This window comes from Eschrichtius robustus, chromosome 18 (assembly GCF_028021215.1).
Source record: "Eschrichtius robustus isolate mEscRob2 chromosome 18, mEscRob2.pri, whole genome shotgun sequence".
NCBI classification, from domain to species: Eukaryota; Metazoa; Chordata; class Mammalia; order Artiodactyla; family Eschrichtiidae; genus Eschrichtius; species Eschrichtius robustus.
The window spans coordinates 33,688,580-33,711,053 of NC_090841.1; the positions used below are offsets into that span (position 1 = coordinate 33,688,580).

The 22,474-nt window shown below is 37.4% G+C and overlaps 1 protein-coding gene across 3 annotated transcripts in view; it reads right to left on the reverse strand.

The window, feature by feature from the left end:
* DIAPH3 (diaphanous related formin 3) overlaps positions 1-22,474 on the reverse strand; it is a 568,557-nt gene that overhangs the window by 377,807 nt on the left and 168,276 nt on the right. For all 3 annotated transcript variants that reach the window (XM_068526481.1, XM_068526480.1, XM_068526482.1), the window contains 4 exons: positions 20,871-20,945; positions 20,719-20,788; positions 15,631-15,767; positions 14,719-14,828 (listed from right to left, as the gene is read on the reverse strand). In XM_068526481.1, the coding sequence (XP_068382582.1) occupies positions 14,719-14,828; positions 15,631-15,767; positions 20,719-20,788; positions 20,871-20,945 (392 nt within the window). The remainder of the gene's footprint in view (positions 1-14,718; positions 14,829-15,630; positions 15,768-20,718; positions 20,789-20,870; positions 20,946-22,474) is intronic.

Sequence of the window (22,474 nt, forward strand, 5' to 3'; positions counted from 1 at the left end):
GAGAAAGCCCGCCCGCAGCAACGAAGACCCAATGCAGCCAAAGATAAATAAATAAATAAATAAATAATTTTTTTAAAAGGCCAAAGATATGATGTTGCACAATAATGTGAATGTACTTAATGTCACTGAACTGTAAACTTAAAAATGGTTTAAATGGTAAATTTAATGTTATGTATATTGTACCACAATTAAAAAAAAAAAAAAAAAAAAAAAAACCTAAAGAGGATAATGGCTATGTGTTTCAATAGTGGGTAAAGAAATTACAAGACTTGGGTTATTTTTACTAGGTAATAGTAAAAATAAGTGGTCTGCAGAAATACAGCAAAAATCCAGCTAACTATAAGTATCTAAAGAATATACTAAGTCAAATTTTGAGAAACCAGGAGGTTTAAAGGTTAAAAGGATTTAATTATATTTTAAGTGATCAAGCTCAGAAACTAAAGTTGCTGCAGGTCGACATCAAAGCACCAAAGACAAGAGAACAAGAATTTTGCCCCTCTGAAACAAGCATCCCCAGCTCTCCCCTTATTCATGTTTGCTCTCTTACAGAACTCGTTCTTCTCCTCTCTGATTAAGAAACTTTAGAAAACATGTTTTCCCTTTAGTCAGTAACTAGTGTAGGGAAAATAAGTACTCTGTAGTATCACATGAACCGAAATTAGTGAAGGTTTTGTTCCATTCACTCAGCATCAAGGTACAACAAATGCATACCTTTGTGTATACAGAAACAACACCAGGAGCATCAGGCTGAAGGAAAAGAAGCCAAAAAAGGTGACAGAAGGAGGTGCAACGGTCTGCTCTCTGCTGCCAGGCAATTCTCTCTGTGTCTCTGCATGTATTGCAAGTAGACGTACAGATGGCTTTTCTTCTGCGAGACCCTGACAAGGATGTCTGTATAGCAAACCACCTTGGAAGAAAGAGACAGCATCTCCCCTCCAGAGCAAAAGGGCAGGCAGACCCACAGCCCATTCTGAAAGACCTGTGCTCTCCAAGCTCCTGTAACACAACCTGCCATTGCAGCCATGTCTTCAGACAGTCCCTCCAAAATAAAGACTGGACTCAATTATTTCCTGAACTGAGAACCCAAAAGTTTATCAGCTGGCTGCGAGGCCTTGTTGAAAGCACTGTCACCTGGTAGCCCCCCAACTGATAGAGATCCCAATTGGGGGTCCCCAACAACTATAAACAACATGTTCCTTCCAGGAACACCATGTGCACCTTCAAAACTATGTATCTTGTGGGAAAGCCAGGCATTAGCTTGCCTCTCTCTCCAAAAACACCATGACTTACACCTCAGAGGTGCACATAAGAGATGCTCAGGTGTGTGAGGAAACAGTGCCAGCACATGTACAGCCTCAGGCAACTGTGGCCATCTCTGCACACCCAGGCCAACTTTGGTTACTCTGGGGAGTTTCCTGGAGAGAACACTGATCACTACATATGTGCACCTGCAGACAGTTATCCCTACGATGAGTCACTGAATCAGAACAGATGATGCGAAATGTGTCCCTGGTTTTAGCTGAAGTGATCAGTGACACTGCGTCAGCCCTGCAAGGCACTCAGGTCAGCTTTAACTCACTGCCAGGGTTGCTACAGATGAAAGACTTGCCCCAGATGTCCTCCTTGCTAAACAAAGGGAAGTCTGTGCAATCATTAATACCTCAGGCCGAATGAAAGAGCAACAGAAGAAGATAAGAAAGTCTCCTGGTGTCCTAAGATAGACCTTGATGGTTTACGGGATTTGTTCAGCTGACGGGATCTGGGACCTGGAAGGCATGCCTGAGGTCAGTACTGCAGGGCAGCCTCAAACCTGCTGCTTGAAGCACTGCTGACAAGCAGGCTTAATTAAATACTCTAGGAGAGTAATGGAATGGATCTCATCACAGCCTGTATCATCAGTCAGAGTAACTACTGCCCATGATAGCAGACTTGGATTCTCTAAGCTCAGGGTGTCGTCCCTATAACACAACCCACTGCAACTGGAAACTGGGGTTGACAAAGCTGATACTTGAGCTACTGCTATGGCTGTGGGTAACTGAAGTCCTTTGCTTTTGACCTAGGAGTTTGTGTCTTTTGACAGCAGCACCCGTACAAGTGTGGCAGACTAACACGGTAGTTTACAAGTGGCATAAAACCACAGATCCTTTGTGTTCTTGACACTCCAGGAGTCCCGGAAGATATCATAGGAAGGAGGTACAGCGTGCCATCACTGAGGACACAGATGCAGAGGAAAAGTCAAATAGCCAACCCCAAAAACTCCAGGATTCCCACACTTTGATTCCTTTCCTAACAAAAAAACTACCACAATTCCATCAGTCCTATGCCCAACAACATGGGTTTGAACAAACTCTTTAGGATCTAGATAATGCTTCTGACACTCGAGCAAAGTATGGCTCTAACAAGAGAACAAAGAAGACACACATGGAAAGAAAAAATAATAATAAGAGGAGAGAAATGAAAATAACAATGAAAATCAAAGTGTGACAGATACTAGAGATCGGTGCACTCACATTATTCCACCCCTCTTCTAAGGACGACCCAGCCAACACAAGGAGCTAATCACACACATGAAGACTGGACCCTATCAGAATCAGAGGTAGTCACGTTTTCTTCATCATTATTACTAGCAGACTTAAGTAAATGTAACAATGCTCCCTTAAAAAGTACTTTGGAATAAATATACTTTGCACTAAAAAGAACAATGAGGATTTTTTTTTTAATTTTACTATCTCCTATTTTCTCCAATTTAAAAGCAAACAATTGGTTTCTATTTTATTCAGAGACAAACAAGTTTTAGTTTTAATTTGATTTGCTAATATCACCCCTGACTAGTACATTTTAATAAATGCAACTTAAATAGCTAACGGAAAAAAATGTGTAATTAGAGCAATAGCTTTATGGGAAAATTGATAACCAGCTAGTTCTAAAATATTTTTTATTTTTGTTAACTTTAGAAACACGCAGAGAGAAAAGTATTTAGATATTACTAAACTACTGCTTGATCATTTTAAAGGAAATAGAACACAATTAGCAACCCCAGAAAAGAGGACCTACTTACTTTTTTCCCCCTAAGTTAGCTATCAGGAAAACAATGACTTTACTCTTAACTTAAGCTTGCTACCTGCTAGCTATTTCATACATTTGGCTTAATAGGAAGAAGAAACATCCATTAGAGTATAAACGCACAACAAAATGGTTAAGCAGGGAATATTAGAATTGAGAACAATTCTTTCCATTGTCTATTCTTAATCAAGACCACACAAATTTAACCTGAACTTATCAGAAAAATAAGAAAGAAATGAATTTAAATGATGCTTAAATGACCTTTCACTTCTCACTGAAAATTAAACTTTAAAAACTATATCAAGGGGGGTCCGGGGCAAGATGGCGGAAGAGTAAGACGCGGAGATCACCTTCCTTCCCACAGATACGGTAGAAATACATCTACACGTGGAACTGCTCCTACAGAACACCCACTGAACGCTGGCAGAAGACGTCAGACCTCCCAAAAGGCAAGAAAATCCCCACGTACTTGGGTAGGGCAAAAGAAAAAAGAAATAACAGAGACAAAAGAATAGGGACGGCACCTGCACCAGTGGGAGGGAGCTGTGAAGGAGGAAAGGTTTCCACACACTAGGAAGCCCCTTCGTGGGCAGAGACTGCGGGTGGCAGAGGGGGGAAGCTTCGGAGCCACGGAGGAGAGCACAGCCACAGGGGTGGGGAGGGCAAAGCAGAGAGATTCCCGCACAGAGGAGCGGTGCCGAGCAGCACTCACCAGCCCGAGAGGCTTGTCTGCTCACCCGCTGGGGCGGGCGGGGGCTAGGAGCTGAGGCTCGGGCTTTGGTCGGAGCGCAGGGAGAGGACTGGGGTTGGGGGCGTGAACACAGCCTGAAGGGGTTAGCGCACCACAGCTAGCTGGGAGGGAGCCCGGGAAAAAGTCTGCAGCTGCCGAAGAGGCAAGGGACTTCTTCTTGCCTCTTTGTTTCGCGGCGCGCAAGGAGAGGGGATTCAGAGCACCGCCTAAATGAACTCCAGAGACGGGCGCGAGCCGCGACTATCAGCGCGGACCCCAGAGACGGGCGCGAGCCGAGGTTATCAGCGCGGACCACAGAGACCGGCATGAGACGCTAAGGCTGCTGCTGCCGCCACCAAGAAGCCTGTGTGCGAGCACAGGTCACTCTCCACACTGCCCCTCCCGGGAGCCGGTGCAGCCCGCCACGGCCAGGCTCCCGTGATCCGGGGACAACTTCCCCAGGAGAACACACGGCGCGCCTCAGGCTGCTGCAACGGCACGCCGGCTTCTGCCGCGCCACAGGCTCGCCCCGCCTCCTCCTTACCGCTCCCTCCCCCTGGCCTGACTGAGCAAGAGCCCCCGAATCAGCTGCTCCTTTAACCCCGTTCTGTCTGGGCGGGGAACAGACGCCCTCAGGCGACCTACATGCAGAGGCGGGTCCAAATCCAAAGCTGAACCCCAGGAGCTGTATGAACAAAGAAGAGAAAGGGAAATCTCCCCAAGCAGCATCAGAAGCAGCGGATTAAAGCTCCACAAACAACTTGATGTGCCTGCATCAGTTGAATACATGAATAGACAACGAATCATCCCAAATTTAGGAGGTGGACTTTGGGAGCAGGATATATTAATTTTTCCCCTTTTCCTTTTTTTGTGAGCATATATGTGTATGCTACTGGGTGAGATTTTGTCTGTATAGATTTGCTCTCACCGTTAGTCCTAGGGTTAGGTCTGTCCGTTTTTTTTTGTTTTTTGTTTCTTAACTTAAAAAAAATTTTTTCCCTAATAAATGTTTTCTTAATAATTTTTTACTTATTTTCTATTTTTAAAAAAAAATTTAAAAAAAACTTTTAATAAGTTTTTTCACATTTTTTATTTTAAAAAATTAAAAACGTTTTTTCTTAATAAATTTTTTTCTTAATAATGTTTTTCTTATTTTTTATTATAAAAAATTAATAAATCTATTTTTTAAAATTAAAAAAAAATTTTTTTCTAAATACATGTATTATTGATAATTTTTTTTTCTTATTTTGTATTATAAGAGCTTTATTTTATTTTATTTTATCCTCTTTCTTTCTTTCTATTTTTTCTCCCTTTTATTCTGAGCCGTGTGGACGAAAGGCTCTTGGTGCTCCAGCCAGGCATCAGGGCCGTGCCTCTGAGGTGGGAGAGCCAACTTCAGGACACTGGTCCACAAGAGACCTCCCAGCTCCACGTAATACCGAACGGCAAAAATCTCTCAGAGATCTCCATCTCAACATCAAGACCCAGCATCACTCAATGACCAGCAAGCTACAGTGCTGGACACCCTATGCCAAACAACTAGCAAGACAGGAACACAGCCCCATCCATTAGCAGAGAGGCTGCCTAAAATCATAATAAGGCCACAGACACCCCAAAATACACCACCAGACGTGGACGTGCCCACCAGAAAGACAAGATCCAGCCTCATCCACCAGAGCTCAAGCACTAGTTCCCTCCACCAGGAAGCCTACACAACCCACTGAACCAACCTTAGCCACTGGGGACAGATACCAAAAACAATGGGAACTACGAACCTGCAGCCAGCGAAAAGGAGACCCCAAACACAGTAAGATAAGCAAAATGAGACGACAGAAAAACACACAGCAGATGAAGAAGCAGGGTCAAAACACACCAGACCTAACAAATGAAGAGGAAATAGGTAGTCTACCTGAAAAAGAATTCAGAATAATGAGAGTAAGGATGATCCAAAATCTGGGAAATAGAATAGACAAAATGCAAGAAACATTTAACAAGGACGTAGAAGAACTAAAGAGGAACCAAGCAACGATGAAAAACACAATAAATGAAATTAAAAATACTCTAGATGGGATCAATAGCAGAACAACTGAGGCAGAAGAACGGATAAGTGACCTGGAAGATAAAATGGTGGAAATAACTACTGCAGAGCAGGATAAAGAACAAAGAATGAAAAGAACTGAGGACAGTCTCAGAGACCTCTGGGACAACATTAAACGCACCAACATTCGAATTATAGGGGTCCCAGAAGAAGAAGAGAAAAAGAAAGGGACTGAGAAAATATTTGAAGAGATTATAGTTGAAAACTTCCCTAATATGGGAAAGGAAATAGTTAATCAAGTCCTGGAAGCACAGAGAGTCCCATACAGGATAAACCCAAGGAGAAACACGCCAAGACACATATTAATCAAACTGTCAAAAATTAAATATAAAGAAAACATATTAAAAGCAGCAGGGGAAAAACAACAAATTACACACAAGGGAATCCCCATAAGGTTAACAGCTGATCTTTCAGCAGAAACTCTGCAAGCCAGAAGGGAGTGGAAGGATATACTTAAAGTGATGAAGGAGAAAAACCTACAACCAAGATTACTCTACCCAGCAAGGACCTCAATCAGATTTGATGGAGAAATTAAAAGCTTTACAGACAAGCGAAAGCTGAGAGAGTTCAGCACCACCAAACCAGCTTTACAACAAATGCTAAAGGAACTTTTCTAGGCAAGAAACACAAGAGAAGGAAAACACCTACAATAACAAACCCAAAACATTTAAGAAAATGGGAATAGGAACATACATATCGATAATTACCTTGAACGTAAATGGATTAAATGCTCCCACCAAAAGACACAAACTGGCTGAACGGATACAGAAACAAGACCCATATATATGCTGTCTACAAGAGACCCACTTCAGACCTAGAGACACATACAGACTGAGAGTGAGGGGATGGAAAAAGATATTCCATGCAAAGGGAAATCAAAAGAAAGCTGGCGTAGCAATTCTCATATCAGACAAAATAGACTTTAAAATAAAGACTATTACAAGAGACAAAGAAGGACACTATATAATGATCAAAGGATCGATCCAAGAGGAAGGTATAACAATTGTAAATATTTATGCACCCAACATAGGAGCACCTCAATACATAAGGCAAATACTAACAGCCATAAAAGGGGAAATCGACAGTAACACAATCATAGTAGGGGACTTTAACACCCCACTTTCACCAATGGACAGATCATCCAAAATGAAAATAAATAAGGAAACACAAGCTTCAAATGATACATTAAACAAGATGGACTTAATTGATATTTATAGGACATTCCACCCAAAAACAACAGAATGCACCTTTTTCTCAAGTGCTCATGGAACATTCTCCAGGATAGATCATATCTTGGGTCACAAATCAAGCCTTGGTAAATTTAAGAAAATTGAAATCGTATCAAGTATCTTTTCCGACCACAACGCTATGAGACTAGATATCAATTACAGGAAAAGATCTGTAAAAAATACAAACACATGGAGGCTACACAATACACTACTTAATAACGAAGTGATCACTGAAGAAATCAAAGGGGAAATCAAAAAATACCTAGAAACAAATGACAATGGAGACACGACGACCCAAAACCTATGGGATGCAGCAAAAGCAGTTCTAAGAGGGAAGTTTATAGCAATACAAGCCCACCTCAAGAAACAGGAAACATCTCGAATAAACAACCTAACCCTGCACCTAAAGCAATTAGAGAAAGAAGAACAAAAAAACCCCAAAGCTAACAGAAGGAAAGAAATCATAAACATCAGATCAGAAATAAATGAAAAAGAAATGAAGGAAACAATAGCAAAGATCAATGAAACTAAAAGCTGGTTCTTTGAGAAGATAAACAAAACTGATAAACCATTAGCCAGACTCATCAAGAGAAAAAGGGAGAAGACTCAAATCAATAGAACTAGAAATGAAAAAGGAGAAGTAACCACTGACACTGCAGAAATACAAACGATCATGAGAGATTACTACAAGCAGCTCTATGCCAATGAAATGGACAACCTGGAAGAAATGGACAGATTCTTAGAAATGCACAACCTGCCGAGACTGAACCAGGAAGAAATAGAAAATATGAACAGACCAATCACAAGCACTGAAATTGAAACTGTGATTAAAAATCTTCCAACACACAAAAGCCCAGGACCAGATGGCTTCACAGGCGAATTCTATCAAACATTTAGAGAAGAGCTAACACCTATCCTTCTCAAACTCTTCCAAAATACCGCAGAGGGAGGAACACTCCCCAACTCATTCTACGAGGCCACCGTCACCCTGATACCAAAACCAGACAAATGTGTCACAAAGAAAGAAAACTACAGGCCAATATCACTGATGAACATAGATGCAAAAATCCTCAACAAAATACTAGCAAACAGAATCCAACAGCACATTAAAAGGATCATACACCATGATCAAGTGGGGTTTATCCCAGGAATGCAAGGATTCTTCAATATACGCAAATCAATCAACGTGATACATCATATTAACAAATTGAAGGAGAAAAACCATATGATCATCTCAATAGATGCAGAGAAAGCTTTCGACAAAATTCAACACCCATTTATGATAAAAGCCCTGCAGAAAGTAGGCATAGAGGGAACTTTCCTCAACATAGTAAAGGCCATATATGACAAACCCACAGCCAACATTGTCCTCAATGGTGAAAAACTGAAACCATTTCCACTAAGATCAGGAACAAGACAAGGTTGCCCACTCTCACCACTATTATTCAACAGAGTTTTGGAAGTGTTAGCCCCAGCAATCAGAGAAGAAAAAGAAATAAAAGGAATCCAAATCGGAAAAGAAGAAGTAAAGCTGTCACTGTTTGCAGATGACATGATACTATACATAGAGAATCCTAAAGATGCTACCAGAAAACTACTAGAGCTAATCAATGAATTTGGTAAAGTGGCAGGATACAAAATTAATGCACAGAAATCTCTTGCATTCCTATATACTAATGATGAAAAATCTGAAAGTGAAATTAAGAAAACACTCCCATTTACCATTGCAACAAACAGAATAAAATATCTAGGAATAAACCTACCTAAGGAGACAAAAGACCTGTATGCAGAAAATTACAAGACACTGATGAAAGAAATTAACGATGATACAAATAGATGGAGAGATATACCATGTTCCTGGATTGGAAGAATCAACATTGTGAAAATGACTCTACTACCCAAAGCAATCTACAGATTCAATGCAATCCCTATCAAACTACCACTGGCATTTTTCACAGAACTAGAACAAAAAATTTCACAATTTGTATGGAGACACAAAAGACCCCGAATAGCCAAAGCAATCTTGAGAACGAAAAATGGAGCTGGGGGAATCAGGCTCCCTGACTTCAGACTATATTACAAAGCTTCAGTAATCAAGACAGTTTGGTACTGGCACAAAAACAGAAATATAGATCAATGGAACAGGATAGAAAGCCCAGAGATAAGCCCACGCACATATGGTCACCTTATCTTTGATAAAGGAGGCAAGCATATACAGTGGAGAAAAGACAGCCTCTTCAATAAGTGGTGCTGGGAAAACTGGACAGGTACATGTAAAAGTATGAAATTAGAACACTCCCTGACACCAAGCACAAAAATAAACTCAAAATGGATTAAAGACCTAAGTGTATGGCCAGACACTATCAAACTCTTAGAGGAAAACATAGGCAGAACACTCTATGACATACATCACAGCAAGATCCTTTTTGACCCAGCTCCTAGAGAAATGGAAATAAAAACACCAAGAAACAAATGGGACCTAATGAAACTTCAAAGCTTTTGCACAGCAAAGGAAACCATAAACAAGACCAAAAGACAACCCTCAGGATGGGAGAAAATATTTGCAAATGAAGCAACTGACAAAGGATTAATCTCCAAGATTTACAAGCAGCTCATGCAGCTCAATAACAAAAAAACAAACAACCCAACCCAAAAATGGGCAGAAGACCTAAATAGACATTTCTCCAAAGAAGATATACAGATTGCCAACAGACACATGAAAAAATGCTCAACATCATTAATCATTAGAGAAATGCAAATCAAAACTACGTGAAAAAATGCTCAACATCATTAATCATTAGAGAAATGCAAATCAAAACTACAATGAGGTATCATCTCACACCGGTCAGCATGGCCATCATCAAAAAATCTACAAACAATAAATGCTGGAGAGGGTGTGGAGAAAAGGGAACACTCTTGCACTGTTGGTGGGAATGTAAATTGATACAGTCACTATGGAGAACAGTATGGAGGTTCCTTAAAAAACTAAAAATAGAACTACCATACGACCCCGCAATCCCACTACTGGGCATATACCCTGAGAAAACCATAATTCAAAAAGAGTCATGTACCAAAATATTCATTGCAGCTCTGTTTACAATAGCCAGGACATGGAAGCAACCTAGGTGTCCATCATCGGATGAATGGATAAAGAAGATGTGGCACATATATACAATGGAATATTACTCAGCCATAAAAAGAAATGAAATGGAGGTATTTGTAATGAGGTGGATGGAGTTAGAGTCTGTCATACAGAGTGAAGTAAGTCAGAAAGAGAAAAACAAATACAGTATGCTAACACATATATACGGAATCTAAGGAAAAAAAAAAAAAAAAAAGGCCATGAAGAACCTAGTGGCAAGACGGGAATAAAGACACAGACCTACTAGAGAATGGGCTTGAGGATATGGGGAGGGGGAGGGGTGAGATGTGACAGGGTGAGAGAGTGGCATGGACATATATACACTACCAAATGTAAAATAGATAGCTAGTGGGAAGCAGCCGCATAGCACAGGGAGATCAGCTCGGTGCTTTGTGACCACCTAGAGGGGTGGGATAGGGAGGGAGATGCAAGAGGGAAGAGATATGGGAACATATGTATATGTATAACTGATTCACTTTGTTATAAAGTAGAAACAAACACACCATTGTAAAGCAATTATACTCCAATAAAGATGTTTAAAAAAAAAAAAACTATATCAAGAAATTTTAGTGTTTATATAGGACATCAAAAAATAACAACACTACTAAGTGTAACAGAAAATATACTTAATTACAACTTAAGGAATTAGTTTCATAAAAGCTAATATAATCAGCCACCTGTATCCTGATAAAAATTCCTCAAGCAATTTCCACAGCTGTCCAGAAAGAGGTTGCTGCTAGCCCCTCCTCTCCATCCTTAATGCCTTAACACTAAATATGGCACATAAGCCGTCATTAAGAAAGAAATCATCCCCACAAATATTCACAGTAGCATTGTTCATGATAACCAAAAAGTTTAAAACAGCCCACATGCCCACCACCTGACAACTGATAAACGAAATGCGGGATACCATACAGCAGCATCATATACGGCACCAACAACAACCACAACAAAATGAGGCTCTGATGCATCCTACAGCATGGATGAACCTTGAAAATACTATGCTAAGTGAAAGAAGGAAGAAAAGACCACATACTCTGTGATTTCACTGATACCAAACATCTGGAATACGAAACTCTATAGACGGAGAAATTAGAGTACTGGCTGCCTACAGCTAGAGATAATGAGGGCACCGTGGGGTGACGGCCAGGGCATGAGGGCTTTCTTTTGGGGATGATGAAAATGTACTAAAATTGATTGTGGTGAAAATTGCACCGTTCTGCATATACATAAGAAAAACATGGAATTGCACACTTTAAATGAATAAATTTTATCTCAATAAAACTGTTTAAAAAAAATCATTTCAAAATTATATCAATTCTCTAGACGAATATATTTTCATTTCTTCAAGTCTTACTGTCTTCTATGGAGTAGTAATCTTAATTTCCAGTTTTTAATTAATAGTTCTCTTTATCATATTTTATCATAACTATAAAATTTTTTTTCTATAACTTAGCACCTTCAGTAAAATCAGAGTAACTACCCATAATAGAAATGAATAAATTTACCCAAGAATTTTTTTGATTCATGTAGTTTGCCTTCAAGTTCATACAGTAATCAGGATTTTAAAAGACCAGATAGATTTAGTTTAATGTCTGATAGCCAAAACAAATCTAATATGCCAAATAACCAAGAATTTTAAGGTTGCAACAGTCAAACTTTCCAATTAATGAGTCAATCATGTCATTTACCTAGGCAAAACTTGACTTTGTTCTTAACGAGCCCTTCTTTATCCTTTCCCTCACAGCTTTCAACCATCAAATGATGTAATACTGTTGTGAAAAAAGTTGGAACCCCAATTTTATCAAGATTTTTTAAACCTTTTATTTTGAAGTAATTATAGATTCATTGGAAGTTGCAAAAAAAAAAAAAAAAAAAAAAAAAAAAAAAAAAAAAAAACCACGTACAGGTTGGTCCTGAGTACTATTCACACAATTCCTCCCATTGGTAACATCCTGCATCATTATAGTACAATACCAAAACCAAGAAGTTGAAATTGGCACAATCCACAGAGCTTTTTCAGATTTTACCAGCTTTACACTCATCTGTGTATGCGTGTACAGTTCTATGCAATTTCATCACGTGTACAGATTTGTGTAACCATCACCACAATCAAGATACAGAACTGCTTTAATTGCATGACACTCCTTCCTGCTATTTATTTACAGCCACACCCAACACTTTCCCGGACCCCATTCCAAATCTTTGGCAACCAGTAAAGCAGTAAACTGTTCTTAGAGAACTGTTCTCTATAATTTGGTAATTTCAAGAATGTTATATAAATGAAATCACACAGTGTGTAACCTTTTAGGACTGGCATTTTTCAATCTGCATAATTCTCTGAAGATTCACGCAAGTTGCGTAAGTCAGTAGTTCATTCCTCTTGGATGTGGAATAGTATTATATGTACGGTGTACCACAGTGTAACCATTCACCTGTTGAGGGACACCGGGGTTGTTCCCAGTGTGGGGCTATGACAAATAAACCTGCTATAAAAATTTGTGCATGCATTTTTGTGTGAACATAAGTTTTCATTAGCAAGTTTTCATTAAATGCTGGGTTGTACAGTTAAGTATCAATTTTAATATCAACACTGGTAATGTTTCTTTAAAAAATGAAGATCACATTTAATCTCCACTGACTTTAGTTTTTTAATTTACCAAAATTACTTTTTAAAGCTAGCATTTACTGAACGCTTCTGCTAATGAACCAAGCAGCATACTAAGCATTTAAACCTATATCCTATGTAATCCTTGCATCAACAATGAGCTAGGTACTGAGATTATTGCCATCTTCCAACTGAGAAAACTGAAGTATAGAAAAGATTTGGGAACTGATCCAGAGTCACTAAAGATATGATGTGAAGAGCTGGGACTCAAATTCAAGCCTGCCTGACTCAGAACTCTATTGTTTTCATCATTGCTGTAACATGTGTGTCATTAAATACAAAAAGTATGTATTAGGACCAAAAGGTCTTTACCTAGGGGATAAACTTTACAAGGGACTATTACATTTCATAGTTAGATTTTTAAACTAGACATAATTTCTAATAAACTGCACAAATTACCAAAATTAATCTAATAACCTACTGGTATTTACACAAACAGCTGTGCAAGTAAAAGTTACATGAGTACTAGAGGAAAACCCAGATAAAGTAATTGTTCAGCTTTTCTCTACACAGTTTCTTTTAGGCTCACTCTTCATTAGTCCTGTGGTGAACAGGAAATCTGGTGCCAATGAGAAATGAGAAGGGAAGGGAAATGAGGGTAATGGTATATGGATTAACAGACCCCAGCCCACGGAGCAACTGAAGGAGCAGGGTTGAGGTCAGCGGTGGACACGAAGCCCAGGCCCCCACTCCCAGATGTGGAAGGAGGAGCTCTTTTCCAGAAGCTCCAGGAACTGGACCCACGCAACAGTGACCGTACACGTACTCAGATCTTCAAGTCTGCATACTGTCCCGAGAAACCAGTCACACAGGGTTGCTCACCACCATTCACAAACGCTGTCACCAGAAGCAGATTCACAAAATACCGTCTTCAGAAATGTCATAGTGAATTATTAATTTGACAGTCCCTAACATTTTCTGATTTTTCATCAAATGCCATGTTTATTTTTTATTAATTTAACACCAAGATCTGGCTTTTCTATTCCAACCACAATGAGAAACAATTAAATGGCTAAGGTACACAGAGCTTTCAAGTAAAAATTAAAACTATAATATTTTACTATTAAGTGTGAAACAGATTTACTTCATAACTATTAGCACCTTGGTTTCCAAATTTTATCGCACACTAGAATCACCTGAGGATCTTTCAAAAATCCCAATAGCCAGGTCCCAACCACACCAATTAAATTTTTTAAAATTTGAAGGTAGGAATCAGGCATCGATAATTCCTTAAAAATACTTAGGTTTGATTAGCAATGATTGTAACAATAGTTACAGCAATAAAATCCTTGTGTCTTTAAAAAAAGGGAGAAATTAAATGAATATTAGACATGCAGCTTGGGTACTATAATGTTTCAAGTCTAAATGTGACTTTTTGGGAGCGCTTAAAAATCTTTGAAAGGATTTTTCTAAGTGTATCTTGGTCTTTTTACTCATGGACACTCTCAACTTTTCAGATATAAAACTAATACAACGAGAAGCCACAATTCACTCAATTGCCTAGACTTCTTAAAAATTATAAAAATCAACAATTGAGATAACAATTCATGGACTATGATTATATATTTCACAGAGAAATCTAGTAAATCAACTTCTAGGAACCTAAGGAAATAATTATAGGTGTACATAAATTTGTATCTATAAGATAAATTATGATATGTTAGAATTCTGTATTTATTAAAAATGCTATAAAATATTAAATGGCATGTGCGGTTTCATACTACAGTATTAAATATAAGTCAGTCAGAAAACAGTTACAAAACACAGTATGAATGATAAACATGAAACCTACTTGCAATTGAACTGAATTGTGCCGAAGACCTTCCACAATAGAAGAAAATCTGTCAATTTTTCTTTCTTCTCCAGCTGATGTTAAAGCTTCTAAAACTTCTTCAAGGCTATTGGAAAATTTGAAATTATAAAGTAAATTGCAAACAGCAAATAACCCAAATAACTCCAACTAAGTCCAAACTGAGCGGCGCAACAGTCATCGGCCCACAGGACCTCTACATGGACAATTTTTAAATGCATGCAGGAGGTTTCACTTACAGGGCTCTGCCTACCCTTATAGGAGGGAGGGCCATTTCTGTTTGTTCTTTCGGTTGTTCAGTTTGTATATCTTTATCATTTATAAAAAGTACTTTAAATAATTTTTAAATGTTTTCTTGTAATAAGAACATTAATATTCCTTAAAAAGAAAAACAGGTTTATTTTTATTTATCTTTTGATATGTATGTAATGGTCTTTTAGTTACAGGTCTAGCAATTGTGGATAATGTCTTTAAAGTTAAAACTTTAGTATGTACTTTACTGTCAAGGACCTTGCACCCTCAACCATTACATTATCAATTACTCACTTATTATTGAATTAATTCTATCCAAAAAAAAAAAAAAAAAAAATCATAAGAAACAGAACCAATTTGTATATTTTTCAGTCTTCATTTAGAATGAGTTCAGAACTGTTTAAATATAATGAAGAAATTCATAGAAACATGTTAGCCCATAACTACTGTATTGATTAAGAGAAAAAAATTACTACTCAAACATTTCTGTTCAGCCAATATAAATCTAAATCACCTGCTTAAGTATAGTTCATTTTTTTAAAGTAAATTCTAGACTAAAATAGAATAATGAAAACATTATATGACTGAAACTGTATTAAATTATTATGTAATGAGAGAAATAAGTTGAGAAGACTTACATGCTTTCCTCCCCTACAATGCACATTGCAGAAAGGAGTTTAACCACATCCGTCATCATACTGGGCTTCTCAGGATCAATGGCTCTGGCTAACAAAGAAAGACTCCTCTCTTCACTCATAATTCTTTCCAAGCCATACTACAACATTTTGGAAATAAGAGGTTAAATTTTAGTGGTTAGTTGAAAAAATAGTGCCCTGAAGGAAATGTAGTTATTTTTTAAATGTTTATAAGATAATATATGTGTACATGTAGTAAAGCCAGAAAATATAAAGAATGCATAGCATCCTAAAAAAATTCATAGAAGTATTCCCTTTACATTAAGAACTATGAGAATCAATCAAATACAGATAACCCCTCAAAGGTAATTTTACAGCAATATGACGGATAATTACTAAGACAGATAAGTGGCCAACTAGAGAAAGAGAGAAGCAGTGAGGAATACTGAGATTTCCCAACAGGAACATAGAAAATGAACAGACTGATACTGAACCAGACACTGAGGCCGTGAGGAGCTCTCCTGGGAAGGACGGTTGGTAAGAGGTACCACAAATAAATGCACAGATCACTGTCCCAGAGAAACATAATGTGAACCACATGTGCAATGTAAAATTTCAAACAAAAAGTAAAACTGATTTTAATAGAATTATCCCAATATACCCAAAATATTATCATTTTAACATATAATCAATATAAAACATTTATTGATGAGATATTTTTACTTTTTTTTTCTTCCTAAGTATTCAAAATCTAGTGTGTATTGTACACGTACAGCACATCTCAGTTCAGACTAGCCACATTTCAAGGGCTCAGTAGCCACATGTGGCAACCACATTACACAGTGCGGGTCTAGATAGTAACACTTAGTTCATAAACAGGCAAAAGCTGAAGGGTGATTCGGGCTGATACCATGTAGAAACTGCCATAAGAACATGTGTATTCTGATCTGAACGATATTTTGCTATCAGAAAGACAATGCAGTTGTAAACACATTATATAAATGGAATGATTGAGAAGAATGAGGCCAAAGTTTGCTACTGCCAGGATGTCACATTCAATTGGAAGATAAGGAGTTATGTTAACGACTTAGTGTTTTGATTTAAGGATGTATACATCTCTTAGGGTCCACTTACAATCTATGGAAGATAAGTATCAAATAACAGAGGATGAACAGAAGCAATAAAACAGTACTATTTATCTACCATACATCCCAGAGGATCCTTTTAAAGAGTGAGAATTTAGTTGATTAGAATTACTACTAAGCACTAAAAAGGAACTTAAGCCCAATTACAGACCTATGAACTCAAAATCAGCACTAGGTATTGGTATCAAAGTAAAATCTATAACAAGCTTAGATCCAAATGCTTTGAACGTTATGAATGTTATGAAAACTTATTTATAAGTTTCCTGTCTTCTATATCGCATTTACGTAAAGAAGCTTCACACTGTGGTGAAATATGGCACTTGCTTGAAACCACTATCTAAAGAACACAGGTACAAAGAAGGAAGTACAAACAGAAGGGTCAAGGGCCCCAAGGTATGATTTTTGAAGGGACTTCTCTGTCCTATTTGGTGACAGGGAAACGTTTACAAGGAAACAGCTAAACCAGCCAGGAGATGCTCACTTTTGTGATACCCTGGGCTGTTTCATAACTGGAAACAAAGAAAAGTAGGCATGAGGTCAGAGACTACAATATGCCTCGACAATCATTCCAGGGAATTGTCAGAGTTTTGTAATGTACCACTTAGACCCAATTCAAAAAGTCAACCAGCCAATGATTACCAAGTACCAAAGGGCTGGCTCTGTCCTAATAAACCTGAGACTGAGTAAAGTTTGCCTTCAGCACTTCCTCCTTCACTTCCCCCACTCTGGGCTGGCCTGAGCCAGCACCTGCCCTTTGGGAATCAGAATCCTGTGGCTCCTCCAGCCATTCAAAGCAACTCACACTGATTTCCTCTAAGGGATACCACCTACCTTCTCTGTCAGGCCCTCTTACCCTAAACCATGTGTCAAGAGTGGAATAGGAGCATTCTCTGATCTCCTAGTTTCGACCAGTGTCTTGTGAACTCAAAGCTGCATCACTGGCAATATTCTCTGACTTCGCTAATGGAAAATTGTATGGTGCTCATTTTGAGACTGGAATGAGGCCAGATTACCACTACTGAGTATCTAGAATTAAAGACTGAACTGCTGCCTACTTGTATAAAATTACTCTCATTCAATTATTTAAAAAAACAAAGCAAAACTAAACCCATTGACTCTGTGAGAGAAACAGTCAACTTACCAGTGCTGGCACTTAAAGTGCATTAAATGAAGGCTATTACAAGGTTAGAGAGATGGTGACAAATTTTGGAAGGTCTAAGAATGTCTCTCCACTGAATGTCAAGGATCCACTCCAGATTTTAGGAAAACTCACATGTTCTAAACTGAGGACCAGTGCCAGGTTCCCTCTGCATTCTACTTGAGGCCTATTATTACCTAATAGGTGGAACTGCAGGCCACTGAAGGTGTGTTAGGCAGGGGAAGGTGAATACCCTAAATCCCTGTGTCAGATGCCCTACATGAAAACTGGTGCTGAATGACTACCCACGGTGAGTTAATACCAGCAGCAGAGATAACGTAGGGAGGGTGCTGGCTTCAGGAACAAGGCACCCTCGTTGGGGGTACACACCTTAACACAAAAAGTTAACTGACAAAAATGAAACCCCTGTTCCGACTACCTCTTAATTTAAAGGTATTTAACCTTTCATCTTGACTTTTATTTTCTTCCTAATAGATATTCAAAATCTTCTTCTATTTAAACACTACTATAAAGTTCAATTTAGTATTATAAAAAAATTCAATTTCATACAATGATATCAGATTCACTCATAATATCAATTATATAATTAATTACTAGTACCAAATAAGGTACTAGTACATACATTTTTTCTCTTAAAGCCTATATTTTTCATCATTCAATGAACTTTTATAAAGACTGCACAGTAAGGTAGAGGAAAAAGCATCAACCAATCTTGGAAAAAAAATATTTACCAAAAAATTTCACATATAATTATGTTTAGAATTCAGACATTATAATTCCAAGTATCAGTAACTTTTTATTCGTATCAGCATGACAGTAATAAATGCAAATGACAATATATTCCAGCTCCACATAAACTATAAACAAAATAATCCATTATTATAACAATAAATCACATTATATTAATTAGAATATAAATACATAGTTTACTCCCTTTCCAATTCAGTCTTAAACCAAGTAGGAATATTATCTTCTATATACCACTTCACTTTAACCATGACATTCTTAAATTCAAATTATGATCCAAATGCCCCGTGCCCCTTTGTTCTGGAAAAACGTTTCTGGGTTTTCGCTACGCTTAGCCTTCCCGTCACCAATGAAATTTCCAGTTTCTATATTCTTATTTTAGAAGCCCCCCCACCCCGCCTGAAAGCAAGTGTTATACACTCAGTGTGAAAAGATGTCTCCCTATGAGCAATTTGATTCCTTTATTCACTCACTCTTAAAACATACTCTACAAAGGCTACATAATATATCTAAAATCGAATTCTCACAGAACAGTGAGTTCAGTACAGAAAGTACTTGTGATTTCTACATCAGATATTTTCCCTGAAAATCGTATCTGATTGGAGGAAGCAGGGAGGTGAAAAATATTTCATTGGTTAAAAATAGAAAACTTAACTCCAGAAAATGATGAAAAATCCATAAATAATTCAATTTAAAAAATAATTAGAAAATATAAATATTTGCTGCATTTAATAAAAAGAAATGTAAATGTTAATAATTTAAGTACAAGTACTTAAGTACGAAGTTCTCTAAAAATTTATTTTAAAAATGAGGATAAGGCAAAAATATTAAAAATTAAAATTAATCAGAAATACACAGTTTTGCTATAAAACACAAATCACCCAACATAGGTAAAATTTCCTCTCCCGCTGTCTAATGAATGAAAACCCCTATCATTACTGCACGCATCATGAGGTAGATATGTTTAGATGTTAGAGCTAGAGACATGGCATGGAGTAAAGCTAATTTCTCCAATTAACAGTATGAAAAAAAGGAAACACAGTTAGATAAACCCAGCTTCAGTACAGAGCATAAACCATTTCTCTCTTCTAATGTATCTTCTTTAAATATTCAAACTGCAGACCTGCCATATTATATTTGGTTTCAATATTACAGTTGACTCTTGAACATCACAGGGGTTAGGGGCACCAGCTCCTCATGCAGTCAAAAATCCGAGTATAATTTCTGACTCCCCCAAAACTTAACTACTAATAGCCTACTCTTGACCAGAAGTCTTACCAATAACACAGAGTTGATTAACACATATTTTGTATCTTATATGTATTATATACTATATTCTTACAATAAAGTAAGGTAGAGAAAAGAAAATGTTATTTTTAAAAAGCAGAAGGAAGAAAAAATACACTTACAGTACAAATATATATTTATTTTTAAAAATCCACATATAAGTGAACCAGTGCAGTTCAAACACATATTGTTCAAGGGTCAACTGTACTTGCATTAAGCATCATTGCTCCTCCACCTCTGGGACCTGTTCATATCTGTTCACATTAATTTCATTAAAAATTTAAATCTCTAGACTATAAAAACTAAGTCTTTCCAACTTAATTCTTTGGTAATAAGTATTACTGCAGACCACATTTAATAATCGTGTATGATTTCAAAGCTGATTCATGCTACACTTCTGAAAATTAAAAGAGAAGAAGGAAGGGAGGAAGAGAAGGGAACAAAAAAGAGGACAGACAGGGAGGTAGAGAGGTAGGGAGGAAGGACAGGAGGAAAAGAAAATTAATCTGTGCATGAAGGGTTAAGCACTAGAAGAGGATCTATTCATCCCCATGTTTCTCCTGTTGAGAGACAGTTGATTTGATAGAAAACTAGAAATCAATACTTCAATATTTTTTTCCATTATATACTGAAGAGCTTATCAAAGCAATGTATCACTTTAGTGCAAATTCTATATTACATAACCCTTCTTTCATAAGAATTTCTGTAAGAACTGATAAAGAACAACTACAATACAATTACCTATGTACATACCTGGGTGTTCATCAAGGCCTTTAGACACTGTATGACTTTGTGCTGATTCTTCTTTATAATTTTTTCTTGTCTGCATAAAAGATATCAATGTTGGAACCATCACTGGACATGCAAATGTAGCTTAATTAGAAATAATGATTAGCAATACTTACATTTTGCCACTAATCAGCTTTTCCAAAATGTCCAGTAATAATCCAAGCCCCTCATGTTCAAAGTTCTCCACCCAACTGAAAAACAGAAGAAAGGGTAGTCATATATTAAGTCAGTATTCTAGTTTGGAATATCACAATAATGCTATATACTCACAAATATTTTGTACTTGTTATATTCTAGTCATAAATACAATAAAAGAATAACACTATGTATAAAATCATTCATGATTCATAATCTTTGTGAAAAAAGGAGCGATGATGTGATAAGCCAGTGATGTGCTGAACCCAGCTTGCACTTGGCTTGTGAGAGCTGAGTGTGCCCAGCTCTTCCATGCCCCATGTCCATTGACATCACGTTAGTAGCTTAAAACCTGCCATGTTGGAAGTATTGACACTACAGAAATCAGCAAATGCTGCCAATCAGAGCATCCCCTCACCCAGAGCTGGTTGTTAAACATTTAACAGCACACCACTGGACAAGCCTCACTCTGGACTATTCCAAAGAGCAGATATTGGGCAAGTGAGCAATATTTAAAGAGAAAAGATTCCGGTCTACATAAAGAAAAAGATTACTGAAAAAATTAGTCAAAATATTGTAAAAGCATGTTCTAGGAGAATTTTCCAAACCACTAAAATACATCTTTATAAATGTTAACAATTTCTTAACTTTCAAAGTTCAGTTGTATTTTTAAAAAGAGCTTTATCATTATTTTTAAGTGAATATTTTCATCCTGACCCAACCACCTCTATTCCATTAAACCCATTAATATAATCAAAGTATGTATGTAATTAGGATAGCACTGCCAATAGACAACAGCTCACCTTGATTATAGAAAAACTACCTTAGGGGAAATCAGTGTTGATTTGGAAAGCCTAGCACAATAAATAAAATAATGTTAACAATCCGTCTCCCAAAAAGTGGGGGAAAGAAAAAGATATAATATGATATATATGTGTATTTCTTTGTATATATGTGCTTGTATACCTATTTGTTTGTATGTATGGTTTTATGTGTGTATGTGTGTCTGCGTGTAGCCTTTGAAAAATGGAATATTAATAACAAACTTTCATCCAATAATCAAAAGCAGGATGTTATAAAGCATAAAAAATTTAAGTCACATACCAGAATATAATACCATTTTCTTACTTAAGACACAGTATTACATTCCTTAGAAAATAAGAGAAAACACCAAATGTAATATATTTGCATGAAAAATAAAAATATAATTTTAAAAGTTCCAGTGACTTCCCTGGTGGTCCAGTGGTTAAGACTCGGCGCTTCCACTGCAGGGGGCGCAGGTTCGATCCCTTATTGTGGAACTAAGATCCCACATTTTCGGCATGGTGCGGCCAAAAATTTCTTTTAAAAATTCCCTCTTCTTCACTTGTACACTTCTGTGAACATGGCTTAATCACCTACAAATAGTCAGAGTTTCTGATTTTAACCACCCCACCCCCAAGAAAAGAATTTGCCATTTAGATTGGCAGACTCACCTCAGACTATTTTACTCATCTCTTCTCTATGAAAACCACAGAATAACCAATTCAAGAATGCACTTAAACAGGAAAGATACTCCCGTGTAAAAGAAAAGACTGAAGATCAC